The 19,279-nt window shown below is 46.6% G+C and overlaps 1 protein-coding gene across 2 annotated transcripts in view; it reads right to left on the bottom strand.

Moving 5' to 3' along the window:
- MBOAT2 (membrane bound glycerophospholipid O-acyltransferase 2) overlaps nt 1–19,279 on the bottom strand; it is a 110,544-nt gene that overhangs the window by 7,048 nt on the left and 84,217 nt on the right. For both annotated transcript variants that reach the window (XM_072938238.1, XM_072938239.1), the window contains 8 exons: nt 17,196–17,251; nt 15,915–15,969; nt 11,999–12,182; nt 8,350–8,542; nt 7,622–7,725; nt 4,900–4,964; nt 3,395–3,527; nt 680–831 (listed from right to left, as the gene is read on the bottom strand). In XM_072938238.1, coding sequence (XP_072794339.1) covers nt 680–831; nt 3,395–3,527; nt 4,900–4,964; nt 7,622–7,725; nt 8,350–8,542; nt 11,999–12,182; nt 15,915–15,969; nt 17,196–17,251 — 942 coding nt within the window. The remainder of the gene's footprint in view (nt 1–679; nt 832–3,394; nt 3,528–4,899; nt 4,965–7,621; nt 7,726–8,349; nt 8,543–11,998; nt 12,183–15,914; nt 15,970–17,195; nt 17,252–19,279) is intronic.

The following is a 19,279-nucleotide window of genomic DNA, read 5'->3' as shown; positions in this document are numbered from 1 at the left end:
CATTTTTTCTTTCTTAAAACTGCTTTCTCATATTCTTTATTGTTCATCCTTTTTACATTTTTTTTTTCAGAGTCAGTAGTCTGATAGCCTGAACTCTTGGTCCACGGACTGTACCAACAGTTACTCGTGACTATCAGAAGATACATCTTACTTCAGCCCCCAAAATATCCCCAGTGACTCTGAAGCCTCTGCTTTAACAGATAAACTCCTAATCCTTGGCTCTAGAGGAAGGGCGAGCAAACCACGGCCTATGGGCCAAAGCTAGCCTGACGGCTCTTTTTAATTGAGATATAATTGACACCGTAACACTGTATTAGCTACAGGTGTACAATTTAATGATTCAACATATGTATATACTGCCAGATGGTCACAATAATCCACTTAACATCCAAGCTCTGGGAAGAACAGCTCCACGTTGCAGTGAAACCTTTGAGGGATTCTAAGCAGCGGTTACCTGGCTGCTACTCCTTCCTCTAGGTCACGCTCTCGTCTGAGGTCTGAGGGCTGTGACTCCTTCCAGAAAAACCCTGAGACTGCTTGGTTTAAGATTTAAAAGTAACCGATAATGCATTTAACTGCAGGAAATACATTAGGGTACTATTTTCCTATTCTACCCGATAGTAAGAAGCTTTCTCTTAAAAATAATTTCCACTGGCATCTTTTTAAGAGTAACACTTACCTGTAAAACATGAACGACGGTTTTATAGAAAGAAGTACAAAGGGCAAGACCGTGTAACTTACTGCCACTTGAGTTACTACCCATGTTATGATATCGTACAGTAACTTCAGTTGGGGAGTTTTGATGAAATGATGTCGAAAGTTATTTCTCATCTGAAATAAAGAAACAAAAAAATTTCTCTTTAACACTGCTTATAAAATTACACTGACTGTATCAACTGTTTCAGGGATGTGGAGTAAGGGAAACTCTCATCATTGCTGGCGGGTATCTAAAGTGGTCCTATATTATGGAAAAAGCTGGTTCAGGAAAAAAACTAATACATGACTATATAAAAAACAAGGAGGGCGCGAGAAAAAGCACATGGGCAAAATGTGTGAATCTGGGTCAAGGGAGTGCAGGATCTTTGCAAGTCTTCTGTAGATTCAAAGCTGTATTAAAAGTTTCCTCGAACAGTTAAAAATAACACTGTCTAGGGCTCCTTAAATCACACCTGTAAACTACAGCACAGGCACACTGCGCTTTACTGTGCTTCCTGGATACTGCGTTTTTCACAAACGGAAGGTTTGTGGCAACCCTGCGTTAAGCCAGTCTATCGGTGCCATTTTTCCAACAGCATTTGCTCATTTTGTGTCTCCATGTCACATTTTGGTGATTCTTGCAATACTTTAAACTTTTTCATCATTACTATATTTGTAACGATGATGTGTGATCGCTGAGCTTTCCTGTTACCACTACGACTTGAAGGCTCAGATGATGGTTAACATTTTCTAGCAATAACATATTTTTAAATTAAGGTCTGTACATTTAGACATAATGTTACATCACACTTAACAGGCTACAGAATAATGTAAACATAACTTTTGTATCAACTGGGAAACCAAAAACTTTGTGTGACTCGCTTTATTGCAACATTCATTTTATTGCTGAGGTCTGAAACCGAATGTACCATGTCTCCGAAGTGTGCCTGTATGTGAACAAAGTTCAACATGTTATCAGTCTTTCTACTACTACGCAGTGAGACATCTTTTGTCTTCTTAACCTCGGCATTTGTGCAAGACAGATGCTGTACACGGAGCTCAGGTCAAACAGCACTTATTTACATAAGCAGCAATTACACACATTATTCAGTCGTTAATGGAAACTGGGAAGGGCTTCTCAGAAAAAAGTGCATTCTACTAACCACCTTTTCAATATATTTTAGCTTCTGAAACAGTCAAACCATCTCAGTTTTGAAATGTGTACACTTAACTGAACACTGTGTGTTTTCTCGTCTAATATGTTCACGGGTGAAGCGTGGTCCTGCTCCGAGATGCCACGTGGCTTTCCCAGAGGCGACCAGGTGAGGTTAATGGCTCTTCCACACAGAGACCAGCGCTCCCAGGGCCAAGTCCCCGTCCGGGCTCCGACCACATCCTGCCCTGCTCACCCCACGCTGGTACCCACTCTCCATCCTTCTGTCCCTGGGGCGAGTCAATTCCAGCTTCCAGGCATGGCTGCCGCATCCTCCCACGCTCCCTCCTCACCTGACTCCCGATGTGCGGACAGAATGAGGTGCAGACTCTTACTCTGGGGAGTTTGTTCACAGTCTTCTATGGGTGGCCTCTTCCCCCCACACCCCTCGCCCCTGCCCTTTGTCTTTCCAGAATCATCTACCATTTAGGCACACGTGAAGTCTCCGCTTCGACCAGATCTGCGTGTCAGTCCCAAATGCACGCACTTTCACATCTGGTGTTCCTAATGTCACTTTCTCCCCTCGTCACACACTACACTCACTTCTGAAATAACTTCCACCTTTCAAACCCCAAACCCAACCACCCTTTCCTCCTGAGGCCACCTCTAGCAACCCAACCAAAAGGGGCTTCTTTCCCTCTAAACACCCCTGGTACTTGCCGTCTATAAAACCGCTGGAACTCCTCACATCTGCCCTTCGGTGTGTGCGCCCCCGCCCACACCCGTACGGAGATACTGACAATAAACACACCCCTTACGCCCCTAATTAGACCACGAACTACAGAAGGTGGAGCCTTGAGTTATTCCTTCTTGACATTTCCCTCATACATCCCCAAGGCACCTTAAAGCCGAACACAGCAAGTACCTGCTAGTTTGTTAACTCAAGCCTCCTCACCTCTTGGTGACTTAATAAGCATGTCCAGATACTGCTGCTGTTACGTTACTTTCCCCTGATCGATTTTCAGGCACTTACACTAATTGCCTTTCTTCTTTGCCCAGCCAGGTCCCCACCTAACTCCTCAGCTGTTTCCCAAAATAACACACCAGGTGTCAACCAGGCCGAGCCCTACAGAACCTGCCCCGCTGCTCCGTGCCGTCGGCCCCGGGAACAGCCCGTCCGCGTCAGCCAGGTCTGCCCACATCCCGCTGTGCGTCGAAAAGAGGACTCAAAACCTGTAGCTTTCAGGACACATTTCTAAAATAAACCTACCCACCTGATCTTCGTTATTGAGCTCAGTTTTTAGCAATCCTTCAGGAGATTCTGGAAGACAAGGACACACCGTGGGGCCTCCGTGTGCCAGGTCGCCCTCTCAGAGGAACCAAGCGTGGTGCCTGCGAGACGCACTCAACAAACACGCTAGGAGCATGGCGTGCTCGTGGCCGGAGGGCAGCACTGACCAGGTCAAAGAAATAAGGCTGCCTGGTGAGAGGTTCCCCACCTTGCACAGCAGCCTTAGTGGACTGCCACTGACTCGCCATACTCACCACCCGTGCGGCCAGCGTCACCACCACTCCCAGGAAAAACGTCAGGTAATATCCTGGGTAGACCCCATGCCAGATGGCAGAGAGAATGAACGTCTGGATAGTCGGACTCAAGGAGACGCGTTCATAACATACCCTAGAAACCATGGAAACCATGAGCGATTAGAGTTTATAAAAAGCCCACAGTGATCACTCTTTTATTACCAGTCGGGATTTAGGAAAACAACCACAGCTCATCTTAGGCATCAGCTGGATCTGTGACCTCAGGGAGGTTACGGCTTTTAAGTATCAGATTTATGAAAAGATACTTAATTCCTATCTCTTCACTGATACATATAACAGCTAAAATGATCATTTCCAGTGTTTGGGAGTCCAGACTATTTGCAGAAAGACATTAACAAACATAAAAGTTATTTTTATTTTATATTATTTTATTATTTTCTTTAGTGATACTTAGAACTTTCACCTGATCTAAGGATACTCTTCTGGGAAGCAAGTTGTGCTTAGTCTAAAGTTTTCCTGTAACAGGCAGAGAAATCAGATGAAAGTAAGATTTTCCTAAGGTATCAAATTTAAAACACAACGACAACAAGAAGTAACACCACAGATTAGCTCAGAAAATCCGCAGCCACCGGGCAGAGTGCAAGGCACCGTGAAGTGTCGACAGTCTATTTTGGATATTTCAAGGGGTAAAGAAACTAAACTTGTCATGAATAAAGGACATCACAAAAGAAGGCTGCTTTACACACAACAGTACTTACAGCCCTACCATCACAGGAACAGTATTTTATGAAATACACTCAACATCGGACAGCGTGTCCCACTGGGAACAACGAGAACCCCTGGGAGTGTCTTCAGTGTCCTAACATCATATTTTGTAAACGGTCCCCTGCGGGGCTGCCCTCCCCTTCCCCTTGTCCGTGACAACCTCCTAACCCCAAATCTCAGTGCGTGCTCCTCCTTCCCCTTTGTGCCCCACTGTTCCTGCTCCCTCCCTCCCTCCCTCTCACTACAGGGAACGGCAAGTGTGTGCATGTATGCGCGCATGCGTGCTGCGTGGTTGACACTGTCACGTCTCTAACAAGACTGGGACTCTGACGGCAGGGGCTGTTCTGTCCATCTTACTCATCTCTGCATCTTGTGCCCAACGTAGGAAGGTCTGTTGTACTGAAATTTTTAAAACCTGGAACTTGTGGAAAATCTAGGATGCACGTACATCTGTGTTTGAGTAACTCTCCGGAGAATGAGAGCGGGAGGGCGCTAGTGATCTCAGACCTTGTGGGTGCCTCCGAAGGTGGGCGGAGAGGTCAGTGCGAGCTGCATTCATGCATGACTCAAGCCTAAATGGCTCTCAGATTCGGTGGTTCCCTGCTTTGGAGGACATTAACTGTGTTTTCTGGTCAACACAAGTCACAGCATTAACCTAACTGAGAATGTGAACTCAGTGAAACTCAACACAAGAGCCAGAGACCCGAGCACAGCGAATGGTGGCTCCTGAAGGTGCTTACCTCTTCAGCCAGAGAGCTGTCTGAATATTCCAGTTATCCACAAACATCTTGAAACTTGTTGACATCTGCAAAACAAAGGAACTTTATCCTTTGGCCAACAAAATGGTGAAGCTTTAACTATAAGCGATACCGTCTTCCTGTGCGGAAAGGACACTGCTTGCCAGCGGAGGCAGGGTACTGAGCTCGCTCCTCAGTACTGCTGTCCTCACAGTGCGGCAACAGTCTGTGACAGCGGTCTGCCTACTGCAGGGAGCATCCCCGAGGTAAGTGAATTCTCACCGTTTTCTCTGGTGTGTTAACATCCACAGGGTTGTCACGGAATTATCCCAAAGACATTCCTCACAGAGCAGGCGAATGACCTTCCAGTGGCCGGTCACTGGGGACTGGACTGGATGTCCCATCAGGCACCGTCTCTTTGCTCCCTCACTGCCTTGCTCCTCGGCCGCCCCCTCCTGGGCTCCTGGGGGTCTCGGCACCCTGGACCTGCCGCCCCTGGAGGAGTGGCTCTTTGCTGCCCCACTAATGCCACCCTGTGATGTCAGAGGGAACCTCTGGTCACCTGGCCTCTCCTTCCCCAGCGTAATGACCCCTCCTCCAGTCTGCACTTGTCACCGTCTTAGATTCTGTGCTCTGTTATTCACTATTCTTGTCAAAGTCTGAGGATGAAAATAGGTTCTTAGGAGGCAAAAGAAAATGTTACTCTTTTTATGTATAAAGCACGTATACACATATAGGACATAAACAGATACACAGGGTATCTGTTGTATTAAAATTTCATGGGGAGGTGATTGGGGGAAAAAGTCTCAAAGGCTCCTTACTTGGCAATAAAGAACAAAAGGTTAGAACATGGCCATCTGTTTATCAGCGAGTTTCCACAATTATCAATTTCCCCTCTCCTTCCCCATTTTATTACTGACAGTGTTAAGAATATTTCAGAGCAAATATACACATCTTATGTCCCCCGTAAATAGTTTAGAATTTATGTCCAATAAATAAGGACCTTCGGAAAACAAAATGAATAATAATTCCTTAATATCATCTAATATCCATTTGCATTCAAATACCCCTGATGGTTTAAAAACATGGTTTCCCAGTTGGCCTGCTCAATCAGAATACAAATAAGGTTCCACGGTCCATGTGGCTGGAGTCTCTTTCAATCTGTAATAGCCCCTCTCCACCCCTCTTTTTCCCATGCCCTGTGTTTGCTGAGGAAAACTGGGTCATGTGTCCTGCAGAATCCCCTATTTCTGGATCTGGTGCTTCGCTTCCTTCTCTATATTCCAGGCTCCTGCTACCTGCAGAGAGAGCTAGGAAGCCGAGCGGGCCTGTACATCCTGTGGCACCGTGCCCGCAGGTGTTTAATGCCCAACTGTGACTAAGGTTCAGCGGTGGGGTCAGCCTGATCAATTCACCATCCATTCCCTGTCAACCTGTCACTCCAAGTTCTGGTACCTTCTCCCATTTGGAACAGTCCTTGCACAGGCTTGCAGAGCAAGGCCCAGGTTTTCTGACCAGCTGCCCCTCCCACATGCCTTCCTTCACCCAGCAGGTAAGATGGGGACTTTTGTCTCTCCCCCACCCGGCAGGGTCCCTCACAGCTACTCTTGTGGCTTCTCCCAAAATCTGAAATACTGCGTGCTGACAGTTCCCAAATTACGATCCCAAGTGCCGAAGTTTCAGCTAACGCCCCAGCCGTCACCGGCCTGCTGGACCACTGCACTAAGTCTGAGATTTGAACACATTCTCTCTCCCTTCAAACCTGTGCCTTCCCTTTGTTCCTCACCTCAGTGGACAGTGCCACCATAAACCCAGCTGATTAAACCAGACACCTGGGCATGATTCCTACCTCATCCTCTCTTGCTGATTCCAGCGTATCACCAAGTCCTGCTGACAGAGCAGGAAAATGACCTTCCGGTGGCCGGTCACAGGGGACTGAACTGGATGCCCCACCAGGCACCACCGTCTTAAACAGCTCTCCAATGTGGTCACATCTTTCCAGCCCACTGTCACTTCCCTGGTTTAGGTCACTGTCATGCTGGCTTAACACAACACCCTCCCAACAGGTCACTGCCTCCGAGGGTAACACCTTCGACCTGACGTAGCCGATCCTCCTGACACACACACGCGATCAGCTCACGGGCCTGCACGTCACCCACCCGCAAGCTCCGCCGCTCTTGTAAGAAAGTTCAAAACCCTTCACGCGGCCTCTAAGACTGTGCCTGCCTCGGCCTCTACTTCTCCAGCCTCATCAGTCATACTTCCTACGCTGTATACCAGCAGGAGTTTTACCACACCCCTCCCCTGCTGCCTCAGGCCGCCCCCTCGGCCTGGAGTGCCTGGCTGCCTCCTCATAACCGTTTAGGACTCAGCCTGTGACCCTGTGTCCTTCAGGGCCCCGAGCCCCCTAGTCTAAGGTGGATTCCTAACCTGCAGTCCCCTATGCCCCTCTCATCACAACCAGCCTTTCTGTGTCCCTGTAACGCCGGCTAGATCAAAGCTCCCGGGGTGCCCAACTGTTCGGATCTCATCCCCTGGACCCCTAGTGCCTTGGGCACGTGGCTGAAGAACAATAAATACTGGGTGAAGGGAAGAATGAGGATTCTTATGATAAAGCTTCCAGTATCGTCAGTACCGCTCTTGGGACACCAAACCCTAGCCTATGAAAGCAAACTACAGTACTTAAAGTGTCATATGGTAATCAACTTCCTAATGATTTACTAACCTCTATCTGCTGAATTCTCAGATTGGAAATTAGGTCCCAACGAGCTGCTCCGTTTTTGTCATAGCCTCTGAAACCAAAGCCGGCAGCATTATTGATGGCGTCCGCTGTGGCACACAGAGGGAGACAAGGATTAAGACACAGATAACTAAAATCAGAAGTTCAAGTGGGATTTTTATTACGGAACTTGCAGTAATAAAAATAACTATAAGCCAAAAAAAAAAAAAAAAGACCTATGTAATAAACTACCATGTTCTCCCAGAAGATGTATGTTATCATATCCTATTAGCTTTTATTCTTTTTTTTAATTTAAAAAAATCTTTTTTGTTTGTTTTTTCGAGGGGGGAGGTAATTAGGTTTATTTATTTACTTACTTAACGGAGGTGCTGGGAATTGAACCCAGGACCTCATACATGCTAAGCTTGTACTCTACCAATTGAGCTATACCCTCCCCACAGCTTTTATTCTTAAATAAAGTAACTTTATTCTCACTTTTATCTGATATTATAATAAAACGGGCCTTGATCCAGTATTTAGGACCTCCTAACAGTTTTGAGGCTACCTCCTTGTATGTGGGATATGAGCACTGAGGTTTATTTCTTCTGCATAGGCGGCCCTAGCTTCTCTCATTGGCCTCTAACTGCGTGTCCTCAGGAGGGCACTCTCAGGGCCACCTACTGGGGAGGACGCCTCCACATGCTAACGGAGAAGTCTGTTCACGTGTTACTCACCCAACGTCCATGCAAAGTAGTATTTGGGTCTTGCAGCCAAAATAGAGACATACAGATAGACAACCTTTGTCGGCCACGAAGCTGTAGCTTGGAAACGCTCATCAATGTTGTATTCCACTGGCAACGTTCTTGAGACGGTCAGGTGAAAAAACAAGGAGAGCCCACAGACCAAGAGCTTCTGAATAACTGCCATCTGCAAGCGTGAGACAGGATTTCATGCACTTAATCCATGCTCCCTATACTTCGTTTTACATAGAATTGCCAGAATATTCCTCCTGAATGCAGCATTCACCCTGTAACTCTGTCAAAAATCACAAACTGCGTGGAGCTTAGCATTTAAAGCCTGCATGGTCTCACAGTATGAAACCTCCAGCCTTATCTCTAATGACTGCCGCCAGTTTATGGCTCAGATCACATTGGAAATTTTCAGGTATTTTCAGGACTGTCAGTAAATTTTAAAAATTCTAAAACAAACACAGATGTATAGGTACGACTACACAAAAATGTTAACATTAAAAACTTTAGGTAGTGGATTTTACATGATTACACAAACACACACGACTTACTTTTTCCATTGTGCTTTTTCCCTATTTTCCAAATTCTAGGAATTTCCTGGACACTATTTTTTTTTTACAATGAACAGCGTTTACATTTCTTTAAATCTGAAAGTTCTTTTATACAATTTTGTTCAAGATGATACAACCCAAACAGCTATACACCTGAGAAAACGAAAAGATTTGCATAAAAGATCCTGATGGAAAGAAAAGGTCGATCTTCACTATATTCTGGAGAGGTTAAATTACCTTGACAGAACCCAACTCATGGCGTTTTTGTATTTTTAGCAGGCTAGACCATTTCAATCTGACTCCATATAAAGGGGGTTATACAGGCTGTGAAGGGATGAAAGAAAAGGCTGGATCCAGATGAAAGAATGTAACAAAACACTTGCATTTAGCATCCCGTGCAGTAAGCAAACAATATCCAAATTAGCTAAAGTGATTTGCAGATGAACACCCATATTTAACACATCTTGGACCGGTGCCCAAAGAAGGGCCAGAGGCCAGAGTCAGGGCACATGCCAGATTCCCGCGCTCTCAGAGACGCTCAGCTTTACTGTCAGGCTGCCCTTGTCAGGAGGTGCCGGATGTTCAAGGACTCTGTGCTACAGCTGTTCTCCTCCTCACTTTCCTGGCTGTCTTTCAAAGCTTTCTCCTGTAAACTAAGGCTACCTTTTCTCCCCCCACCGCCCACCAAATATCTAACCTATACATTTGAATAGAAAGAGATTTAAAATAGGTAATTAGAGAAAAATTGTAATTATAAATGAAGTGAGATGAACTGAATGGCCTCATAGATTAAGCTAAAAATTGGGTGTATCATTTTAGTAACAGCAAGAAATACTGTGGCCATGAGACTATATATACTAGCTTCCAGCCTCATTTTGAAAAAAAAAATTAAAGCAACATATACCAGATGTCAACTACCAGCTGGCGTACAAACCAATGAGAAGTTCCCAAAAGGCTCGGACAATTCCAGATCAGGTACTTTGAAAGGCGGGGGTGAGGGGACCTACAGCTGGGAAGTCAGGTGTAACCCCTGGTTCCTAGAGCCTCCCTACACAGAAGATGTACACCCCTCCACATTCTAGCAGGAAGCCAGAACTTAATTCTCAGGGAAGCCTAACCAGAGATGAGCCAGGCTCAGGGATGCACGTCCAGGGCAGGGGGCTGGGTAAGTGCTGGAATGATCGTGGAGACCATGGAGAAGGCATCCTGAGAGGTGATATCGTTAGCCCCTTCCTTGCCCAGCTCCAGGGACCAGCAGTTTTTGCCCTAAGGATGGCAAAAACAGGGGAGAGCCTGGAGCCCCCACCCACGGAGCTGCCATGATATCCTCGGACAACGTACACCTAAGCTGTCACGTGAGCGAAGAATCAACTTCCACCTTGTTTCACCGCCTGCTGTTTATTCAGGTCCCTGGTTCAGTGGCCAAGCCTGTATATTCACTAACACAGGCAAAGACAACTAGGAGGTCCCCAACAAACGGGCCACCAGCTACCTGACTGACCCGCTTTGGATCTGAAGGGACTACACCCACCACTGATGCACAAAGAGCTTCCAAGTGCCTCTGAGTGATCTGTAAACAACTGCACTGTTTGACTGTGTGAGCTATGTACACATGGAACTTAAATTTAAAATATACTAAAATAGTGAGATAATGTATTAATAAGAGTATTTGCTATTGTCAACAACCTCTCATTTATGATGTCCACAACCTGAGGGAGGAAAACGGTATTTTGTAAGCACGAATCCCATAAAAATTCAGTGAGGTGATAGAAGCAATACACACATTTACACTGTTCTCTGCTGGGTTTGATTTTCTACGACTTATATTTCCTGCACTTGATATTTTTCAATTATTTTACAAAATTATGTCCAGGATCTTGATTCCTGGATTTTAATTCCCTTTCCAGTATTCCAGAATTAACTTCCGGAATATCACAGCTGTTTATGATGACCTTGGCTTCCTCCTATGGCAGCGAGGCCTCTAAAGGGTTAAGTGGGCAGCCTGGGGAGACAAGACAGTCAACGGAGGAGATCTGAATACACTCAATTCCACGACCCAGTCTTACCGATTAACACCGGACTGGGGATGGGAAGCACCGAGACGAGAGCACCTTTTTGGTGTAAAACAAAATGAGTCACATGGCAGAAAAGAGAAAATACAAGAGATTTTGCACCTCTTCACCCACTCTTCATTTCACAATAACTTAGGAAGGAGGTGGTCTGCTCTGAACCCCACATTCGGAGGAAACAGGCTAGCTCCCCCTCTTCTGCCTCACAGACTCCCTGACTGGCCTGCTTCCCATGGGACTTTCAGGCTCGTCCAGATCGAATCCAGCAGAACTCGGCCTGCACGGAGCTTCACAGCCCTTCTCCCTGCGGTGCCAGGCACCCCGGCAGCTCCAAGGAAGTCGAGATCACGCTCAGTGGTGGGGCACAGACTGCCTGGCTTTGAACTCCTGTCCTCCCAGCGCCAACCCAGGAAGCCTTGGTCCAATTACTCAGCCTCCGAGCCTCGGCTTCCTCGTCTGCGAAGCACTGAGAATGGAGCACTGGCCTCGTAAGGCTGCCGTCGGGGCCGAAAGTGCCGTCAGAGTGCCTGCTCTTGCTTCTCTTTTGCTGTGAAAATCGGACAAGGGTTTATGGAAAAGGTGCTATTTGAAGTAGGCCTCTAAAGAGAAGGAAGGTTTCAGCTGGCAATGATCAGGACGAAGAAGGGAAAGCAGGAGAGGAACAGAGAACACTGACTGTGCTGGAACGTAAGGTACAGGGCAGGAAAAAGCCCGGAAAATCAGGCTTGGTCGCTCCACGAGACGGGCGTTCCTGTGAAGCACCCCGGGACCCCAAAGCACTATTCTTACTCAGGATCTCCTCCCGGTTTTTTAAGGAACCTGACCTCTGCTCTTCAGTCATGACTGTGCCTCTGCCAGGCATCACCACCGGGGGCTGTGTGAACATTTGTCTGGAGAAATATTTTTTGAAGAAATAGATGGGTACATTCAGAACTTGAAAACATTAGTATCGTTAAATAAACAAGGCTAATCAAGCCAGGCCGTGGAGGCTGCAGGTGGCCCTCGCGCACTTACGTTGGGGGACGGCTCTGCCCTTTCACACTGCATTTCTTCTTTTCCGTTTTCACCTGATTGTGCCACATGGTACGACCTGCCTTCGATGAACGTGATGTAGTCTTTGTACGAGCAGAGGGGGCCTGCCAGGATGCCCATGAAGTTACAGTTGTAACTTAAATACTCCAGAAGGCTCGGCATGCGCCTGCAATGAAAAGACACGCAACCCGTGAGAGGGAACATCCGCTTCCAGAAAACGTGACGGGAGCGACGTCCCCGACCTCACTTGTCTGACCATTTCTGAGATAAAATGAGCTTTAATTTTCATTTGCATCCACATGAGAAGAATTGAGAGGTTCAGGATGAAGGAATGCTCAACAGTATTTTTGGATAAGAGTTTACATACAGACCTCTACGAGCAACTACAAAGGGTTTGTACCTAACTCCTCCTGATGAGACAAACCCGAGGTGCACAAGATACGGCAGCAAGAATCATCGCTCACTAGTCACTCATTCTCTCAAGCCTTCGTGTGAACCAGCTACCGCACACGTGCTCCAAGGTCCAGAGACACTGCGGGACTCGAGACAGAGATCCCGCATTCTCAGGGCTTACAGAACAGTTGCAGGTAACATTAAAAAACACATGAAATATTTTCAGAGATGCTAAGTGCTTCAAGGAGAAGGGGTGTTTTATTACATCAGTAAGTCAGAGAAGGCCTCTCTGATCAGGAGACATCTGAGCAGTGAGCGAGGGAGTCGTGTGAGCCCAGGACAGGGACTCCAGGCGGAGGGAACAGCGAGGGCAAAATCCCAGAGACGGGGGCCCTCCTAGGAGCAGGGAGGCCGGCACGGCTGGAGCAGCCTGAACCAGGGAAAGAGGGAGGGAGTCAGAGGTGAGGTAACCGAGGGCCTGCCTTACAAGCCACGGAGGGAACTCTGGATTTAATTCTGAATGTGATGAAAAACTACAGCAGGGTTTTAAAACACCTATGTTTCAAAAGAACCCCTCCAGCCCATATGTGTGGACAGAGGAGGGTGTAAGTGGGAAGACCAGTCAGGAGGCCACTGGCCTCCAGGGGGCGGTGAGTGGCGCAGCCGCATCTGCGTGTGTTCCGGCAGGACAGCCGGGGGTCTGCGGATGGACCGGATATGGGGGGTGAGAGGGAAAGGTTCAAGGATGTCTTGTGATGTTTTTTAATTCAGTTGCTCTGAGGTCAGTGCAAACAACACATGGCGTCTAAAGCTAACCAAACATTCCAGTTCTCAATGCAGGTAACCGGGTGAAAAACAGTAACACAGAAGACTGGGTAAACCATGTATCTTCATCGTATCAATGCATTAGGAGTATCTTTGTAATTTTTAAAAACCAACTCATTTGTCAAGTCTGCCATCCACTGACAGATACAAATGATCATAAATAAAAGAACAACTACACCTCGGACAGGAAACAGGCTCTTGAATGTGTTACAACCCTCTTCCTCTCTAATATGAGAAGTGATTTCCCAAAAAAGCACAAATACACTCTGCAGCCAAGAGAAGCTGCAGAACCCCCTCACACGTATTTTTATAAAAAAACAATCAGAGCAAGCAGTGCTTGTGGTCCACCCATCACACAGCTGGGTTACCACTTAGCCACAACTCCTTTTAAATTCTTTCCTGAATTCTTTTCCTACATTTAGAAGTGTTTTGAATTTGACACAACATTGTAAAATGACTGTAACTCAATACAAAAAATGTTTAAAAAAAAGAAATGTTTTGAACCTTACGTATTCGGTCTTGAGGGCTCAAAACTGATGAGAGCGGAGGGCGTCTGGCAGATCTGCTCCTGCAGGTCTCCCCATGGAGAGCTGGCGTGGGGAGGGGTCCTCCCACCCCAAACACTGGACACGCGCCCCGGAATCGCAAGGCTGCCAAAGGGCTCCTTGTGCTCCGGCAACACCGCTCACTTCAAGACCAAAACACCACCAGGGCATCAATCTAACCAAGTCAAACTATGTATCGCAATCTGCAAGGACAGGAGATAATTCTGAACCATGAAATTCACTGAAGTAATGCCGGCTCAAATGTCATATCAAATGACAAGTCTTGTTCTCTTCCACCAGGAAAGAAGTAGGTAACTATAGCACACGCTATTAAAATTGGAACTGAGTACAGGAGTAATCCTCTATTCATGACACTGATGAAAGATTTACTCTTTCACCCCATATTTGTTTGCTATCAACTATGTGTTGTCTCAGGTTTGTCTTCTCATTCTCGGCATTACTGGCATTTTTGGACACTACTGCTTTGCTGTAGGGACTGTCCTGTGCACTGTGGGATGCTTGGCAACATCCCTGGCCCTTGCCCGTCAGAAGTCAGTAGCACACCCCTCTCCTTTGTGACAACTGAAAATGTGTGTCCTGGGTGGCAAGTGAAAAAGCCATTTCAAGGACTGAGTGATCAAATGGGTCCAAGGGTGCTGAGAGGTTGAGGAACATGTGAAAGGAGGCTGACAGTCACATCTGCCAAAGTTAAGGGCAAACTGGAAAGAATGGCAGCAGATCAGCAGTGGGTTAATTGATACTTGTTACAAACTCTGCTACCATCCTACCTGAGCGTGGGGGAGGGAGTGCTGGGAGTCTAGGAGACAGGAGAACCCCACAGCCCCTGACAGAGAGTGGGAAAGGAAGTGGATGGAGGAAATGTGGCAGAGCTGTGGGCAAGCCTCATGTCCAGAATGCTGAATTTGGGGTGACCAATTCAGAATGAGTCCAGTCGGCAAGAGAGCGTTTGTCCACTCCGCCCTCTTCTACTGTTGAGGTAGGTGGAGAGCTGGATTTAACCAGGTCTGGGGTTTAGTCAGGTGGCCACGTGGGAGGGACGGGGAGACAGAGGCTGACTGTGTGTTAACAAGCAGTTACTGGAATGGACCGAGGACTCCCAAAGATCACAGAATCCAGATCAAATTAACCTCTCACAAACTAAAGATATTCAAGTGTATATTCAAGACTGACTATGGTGAGTATCAAGACAGAATAATTTTTAAAATGGGGAAAATACAAGAATATTCTCAAGACCTACTTCCTGGATCAAAGGCGAATGCTTAGGGTAGCATCTACCTACGGCACAAATCATCTCATTCTTCTGACAGCCATGCAGGTATCAGGTCTAGATTTGCAGGAAACAACGTGCTATGCAGGAAGTTTTTCTTTAAGTAAAACAAGTATTTAATTTCTAATTATATTAGATTAAGACAGGCCCTGCCAAGAAATTAAGCTATCCCTTAGACGGGTCAACAGAGGACCTACAGTACGTGAAGCAGGGGCCTAGCCCAGAGCAAATTCCTCAAATAACCATGAGAATATCTTGCTGGTTCTTCCTTATTTCAAAACACAGCATCTAATTCCAGTACCTGCCATCAAGTTATCGGTCTTTAAGTGGTAGCTGCAATTATTACCTGTAATTACTACCCAAAGACCGTAAGTCTTGCCTGTCTTCAGGGAACTCAGAGCCTCGCAGCAGAGACAGAAAATTTCGCAGACAGCCTCACGGCACACAGGAGGTGCACACTGTACGATGGTATGTTCAAGGCACTGTGGGAGCCTCAGAAGGGATGCTTGGCTGGGGGAGGGTATAGCTCAGGTGATAGAGCACATGCCTAGCATGCACAAGGTCCTGGGTTCAATCCCCAGTACCTCCTCCAAGAACAAATAAATAAATAAACCTAATTACCTCCCCCACAAAAAATAAATAAATAAATAAAATTTAAAAAAAGAAGAAGAAGAAGGGAGCCCAGCCCAGCGAGATGTGGTGGCAGGAGGTGCGCAGAGGGAGGAAGGTTTGGTGTTCGTGAACTGAGCGCCTGCAGGAAGACAAGTCAGCCTTGGCCATGTAAGTAAGTGTGCGTCCCCAGCAGAGGGAGCGTGAACCACAAAGGAGACGATGCGGAGGCACGTACCTGACTGCTAAGCCTCTCTGCGAGGGAGTCAGTTCCTCATCCTTCCGGAACATCCCTGAGAAATAAAAATAGGTAATTTATCAATTATGATTTCTCCCAAGAAAAAAAAGGTATTTCCTCCCATTCGCTCTCATCACTTCCCTCATTTGAAATTCATGCTGTAATCACTATTTTGGTGTAACTAGCCCCCTTCGTTCTCCTTGCAACACAGGCCCAAACGTGCGAGAGGACCATCTATCTGCACGCAATCCAGCGCGTCTGTCTCTGTGTAAGATAAATAACACAAGTCAGGGAACTAACTGGACTCCTTTCTAAAGGAAATTATTGCTATGTCAAAAAATTCCCCAATGCTAGCGTAATTAACAGTAAACATGATGACTTTTCAGAAGGAGACACCAAAGTGTTTCTATAATTGGATGATGCCAATGACTAACCTCAGCGGTACGGACTAGCAGCTCGGAATAAAGCAGGGAAGGATCTCCTCACTTCTACGTGACTCTAGTGAATGGAACTGGACTTAATATACCATCTTCGTCCACTTCATCACCTCCCCCAAACAGGAAAGTATTACTCACAATTACACATCAACTTGCTAGAGCTTAAATCCGATTTAAGGACCCAGGAGAGGCCTAAGGTAAGAGGCAACAGACTAAAAAAATACATGTAGGTCCCCCCAAGCAGATGGCACAGGATGGGCGACGGACACAGGGAGGCTGGAAAACCATCCGGGCTACAGATAAATGACTGTCCTGAAGGGGACGCTCCTGTAACTCTGGAGACCCAGAGCCCTGACTGCTGGCATTTGCTGTGGCACGGTGTCCGCAAAGAGGGTACAGAATACGAATATATAAATATTTACACTAAAAATATATGTGTGTGTGTGCATGTGTGTGTATAAGGGAGGTGGGGCAGGGGAAACCATTCACATCTGAGTAAGTGTGTAACACAGAGAAGAAGCAGGATCAATAAAACCTGGTTTAGACCAAATGTCTGTTTCCTTTATATTTTAAATTGTCACTAATGTGGGTCATATGTCTGAACTGCACTATTTTACTTTGTTTTTGTCACTGGACCGAATGCAAAATTAAGAATAAACAGTGAAGGAGGATGAGTACACTTTAATAACCTTAAGCAGAATTAAATATTTTCCCATATCTTACCTCCACCCCTCTCCTTCCTCTAGTAGAGAGCAAAAATTATGGTTATACCTCAAATACAATCAGATAAGATCGTTTGAATACAACTTTTCCAGTGATGAAAAATTAATTTCCAAATTCTTACCATCATGAATTTCACAAGCCAAACTAGTGATCTTCTGGGTAATTATCATCATTGGGCTGTGACAAAATAAAAAAATAAGTATTTCAAAAGAAGACATTTAAAATGATACTTACAACATATGAAAGTTTATTCTGTGTATATGTACAAAATCCTGAAATTTTTTAACATTAAAAAGAAGACCCCCAGGTATTTCAAAGAGGTCACTCAGGAGCTGCCGAGTTTGGGGGAGGTTTAGGAGCTGGGGAACGGGGCCCCGCCCCTTACTTTTAAAAGCAGAAAGGCAGGAAGGAAGGAGGGGAGGAGGAAGGAAGGGAAGACAAGGCTCATCCTCCAGAAGAAGCCCCGCGTGAGCAGGGATGCAGCCCCGCCTCCTCCCTTCACGCTCTGGGACCTGAGGCCAGGGCTGAGGACCACACGGGCACCGGATGCACGGCTACCGACTCTGACTCCGGATTTTTCAATAAACTGTGCTGGCTTTTGCCTCAAGGCTTAATTTAAAGATGGAAAGTAAGTTGCCAGGGAAAATAGGAATAGGTAGAAAATGAAGAGTCCGGTGGGGAAACGTGGAGCAAAAACAGAAAGAGGGAAATGAGGAAAAAGGGGGAGGAGGAAGTCAGGATCCCCACTCCAGGCGGCAGGCCGGGGGCGGGGGGGGTGCTGTTAAAACGCCCTAGAGCAGCACCTACCGCCACAAACCACGCACACGCCACAGGAAGAGGACTTAGATCTATGTCACAAGCAAGAACATGGCCATTGTTCTTCCATTCTTCATAATCTCTAACTGAATGGATAACTTGGAAAGGAAAAAAAATCCACACAAGAAAACTACCAGGCTACATTTTCATCCTTTTTTGCTAGTTTGCAGGCGTCAGTATTAGAGTCCTAACCCTAAGCTACTTGTTGTATTTGGGGCTCTCAATAAGACAAGGAGTTAGTCGTGCTTTGGCTCATGCAGGCCGTGAGCTCTCCCTCCTGGGAGCATGCCAGACCCCCCCACCCCCCAGGGAAAGGCTGCAGCAGAAGCAGGCCGGGGGCTCAGACCCCCAGGAAGACCCCGCCCCCACTGCTCAGAGCAGGAGACAGCATCTCCATCACCAGCATCTTTCAATGCATAAAGAAAGGAGGTGATTTCTCACCACGCCAGCAATGCCAGTGAGGGTTTATTTGAAGCGTTCAGACCACTGGCTAGGAGATGCCCAGACCCCAGAGCTCACAGCTCCTTGCCCACGTCACAGGCAAGGTCTCGCACAAAGCCCGCCGGGGGTGGTCTGGTGGTGGTCTTCAACTCAAAGTGCGAAAAGAAGGAGGCTTCCTCCCGGGTTCCCTCAAAGCCAGGCCTTACATTTACACCACTCACTCTCCGGAAATGACTTCTCGGCCAGCCTGACCCCTAGGCTGCTTTCAACACCCAGCTGCCGGTTTAACTTTGCAAGATATTTTTACATGCCTTTGAGGATTGTAAATATGTCTTATAATTTCCATTTCCCTGGGGGAAAAGAATCATTTTTCTCACCCTCCCTAATTCCCTTCATAGTTTAGCTCAAAATGAATTATAATATATCCTTTAGCTCTAAATTTTAGTTCTCACAGCTCCTTAAAACATCACAAAAACAACTGACAAAATAATTATTAAATTTATTTTATCAACTCAGTGACAAATTAAACCGTTAGGTCTACACACATAAGATGTTACAAAAAGGCAAGATTGTGCTTTTGGAGTTCACGCCCTCACTGTATACACTGGCTACCCGGGAGCCCCATGCAAGTTCTCCTCCATCAGGTGTGTGGGATGCAGGCTCTCCTGTGAAAGTGAGCTGGGCTGGGGACTGGGTGATGTGAGGCTGTACTGCTGGTACCAAGAATTATGCTCCCTAAAAGAGAAGGAAAGATGGCGGGGAGCTCCGGACTCTCCACACGTGGCTCTCTCCACTTCAACTGCTCTTCCTGGAGCTGTTGTGCAAGATTCAAGTCTCAGCTTAGAAGTCCCTTTGTACAAGGGGTTGGGGACAGCTCTCCCTCAGACAGCCACCTCTGCCCAAATGCAACACACACCCTTCATTTCATCTCGGCTGCTTGTCTTGTTT

The sequence above is a fragment of the Vicugna pacos genome, chromosome 15, assembly GCF_048564905.1.
Source record: "Vicugna pacos chromosome 15, VicPac4, whole genome shotgun sequence".
In the NCBI taxonomy this organism is placed as follows: Eukaryota; Metazoa; Chordata; class Mammalia; order Artiodactyla; family Camelidae; genus Vicugna; species Vicugna pacos.
Note: the sequence above shows the minus strand (reverse complement) of the source record. Positions and strands in the feature narration are given on the sequence as shown.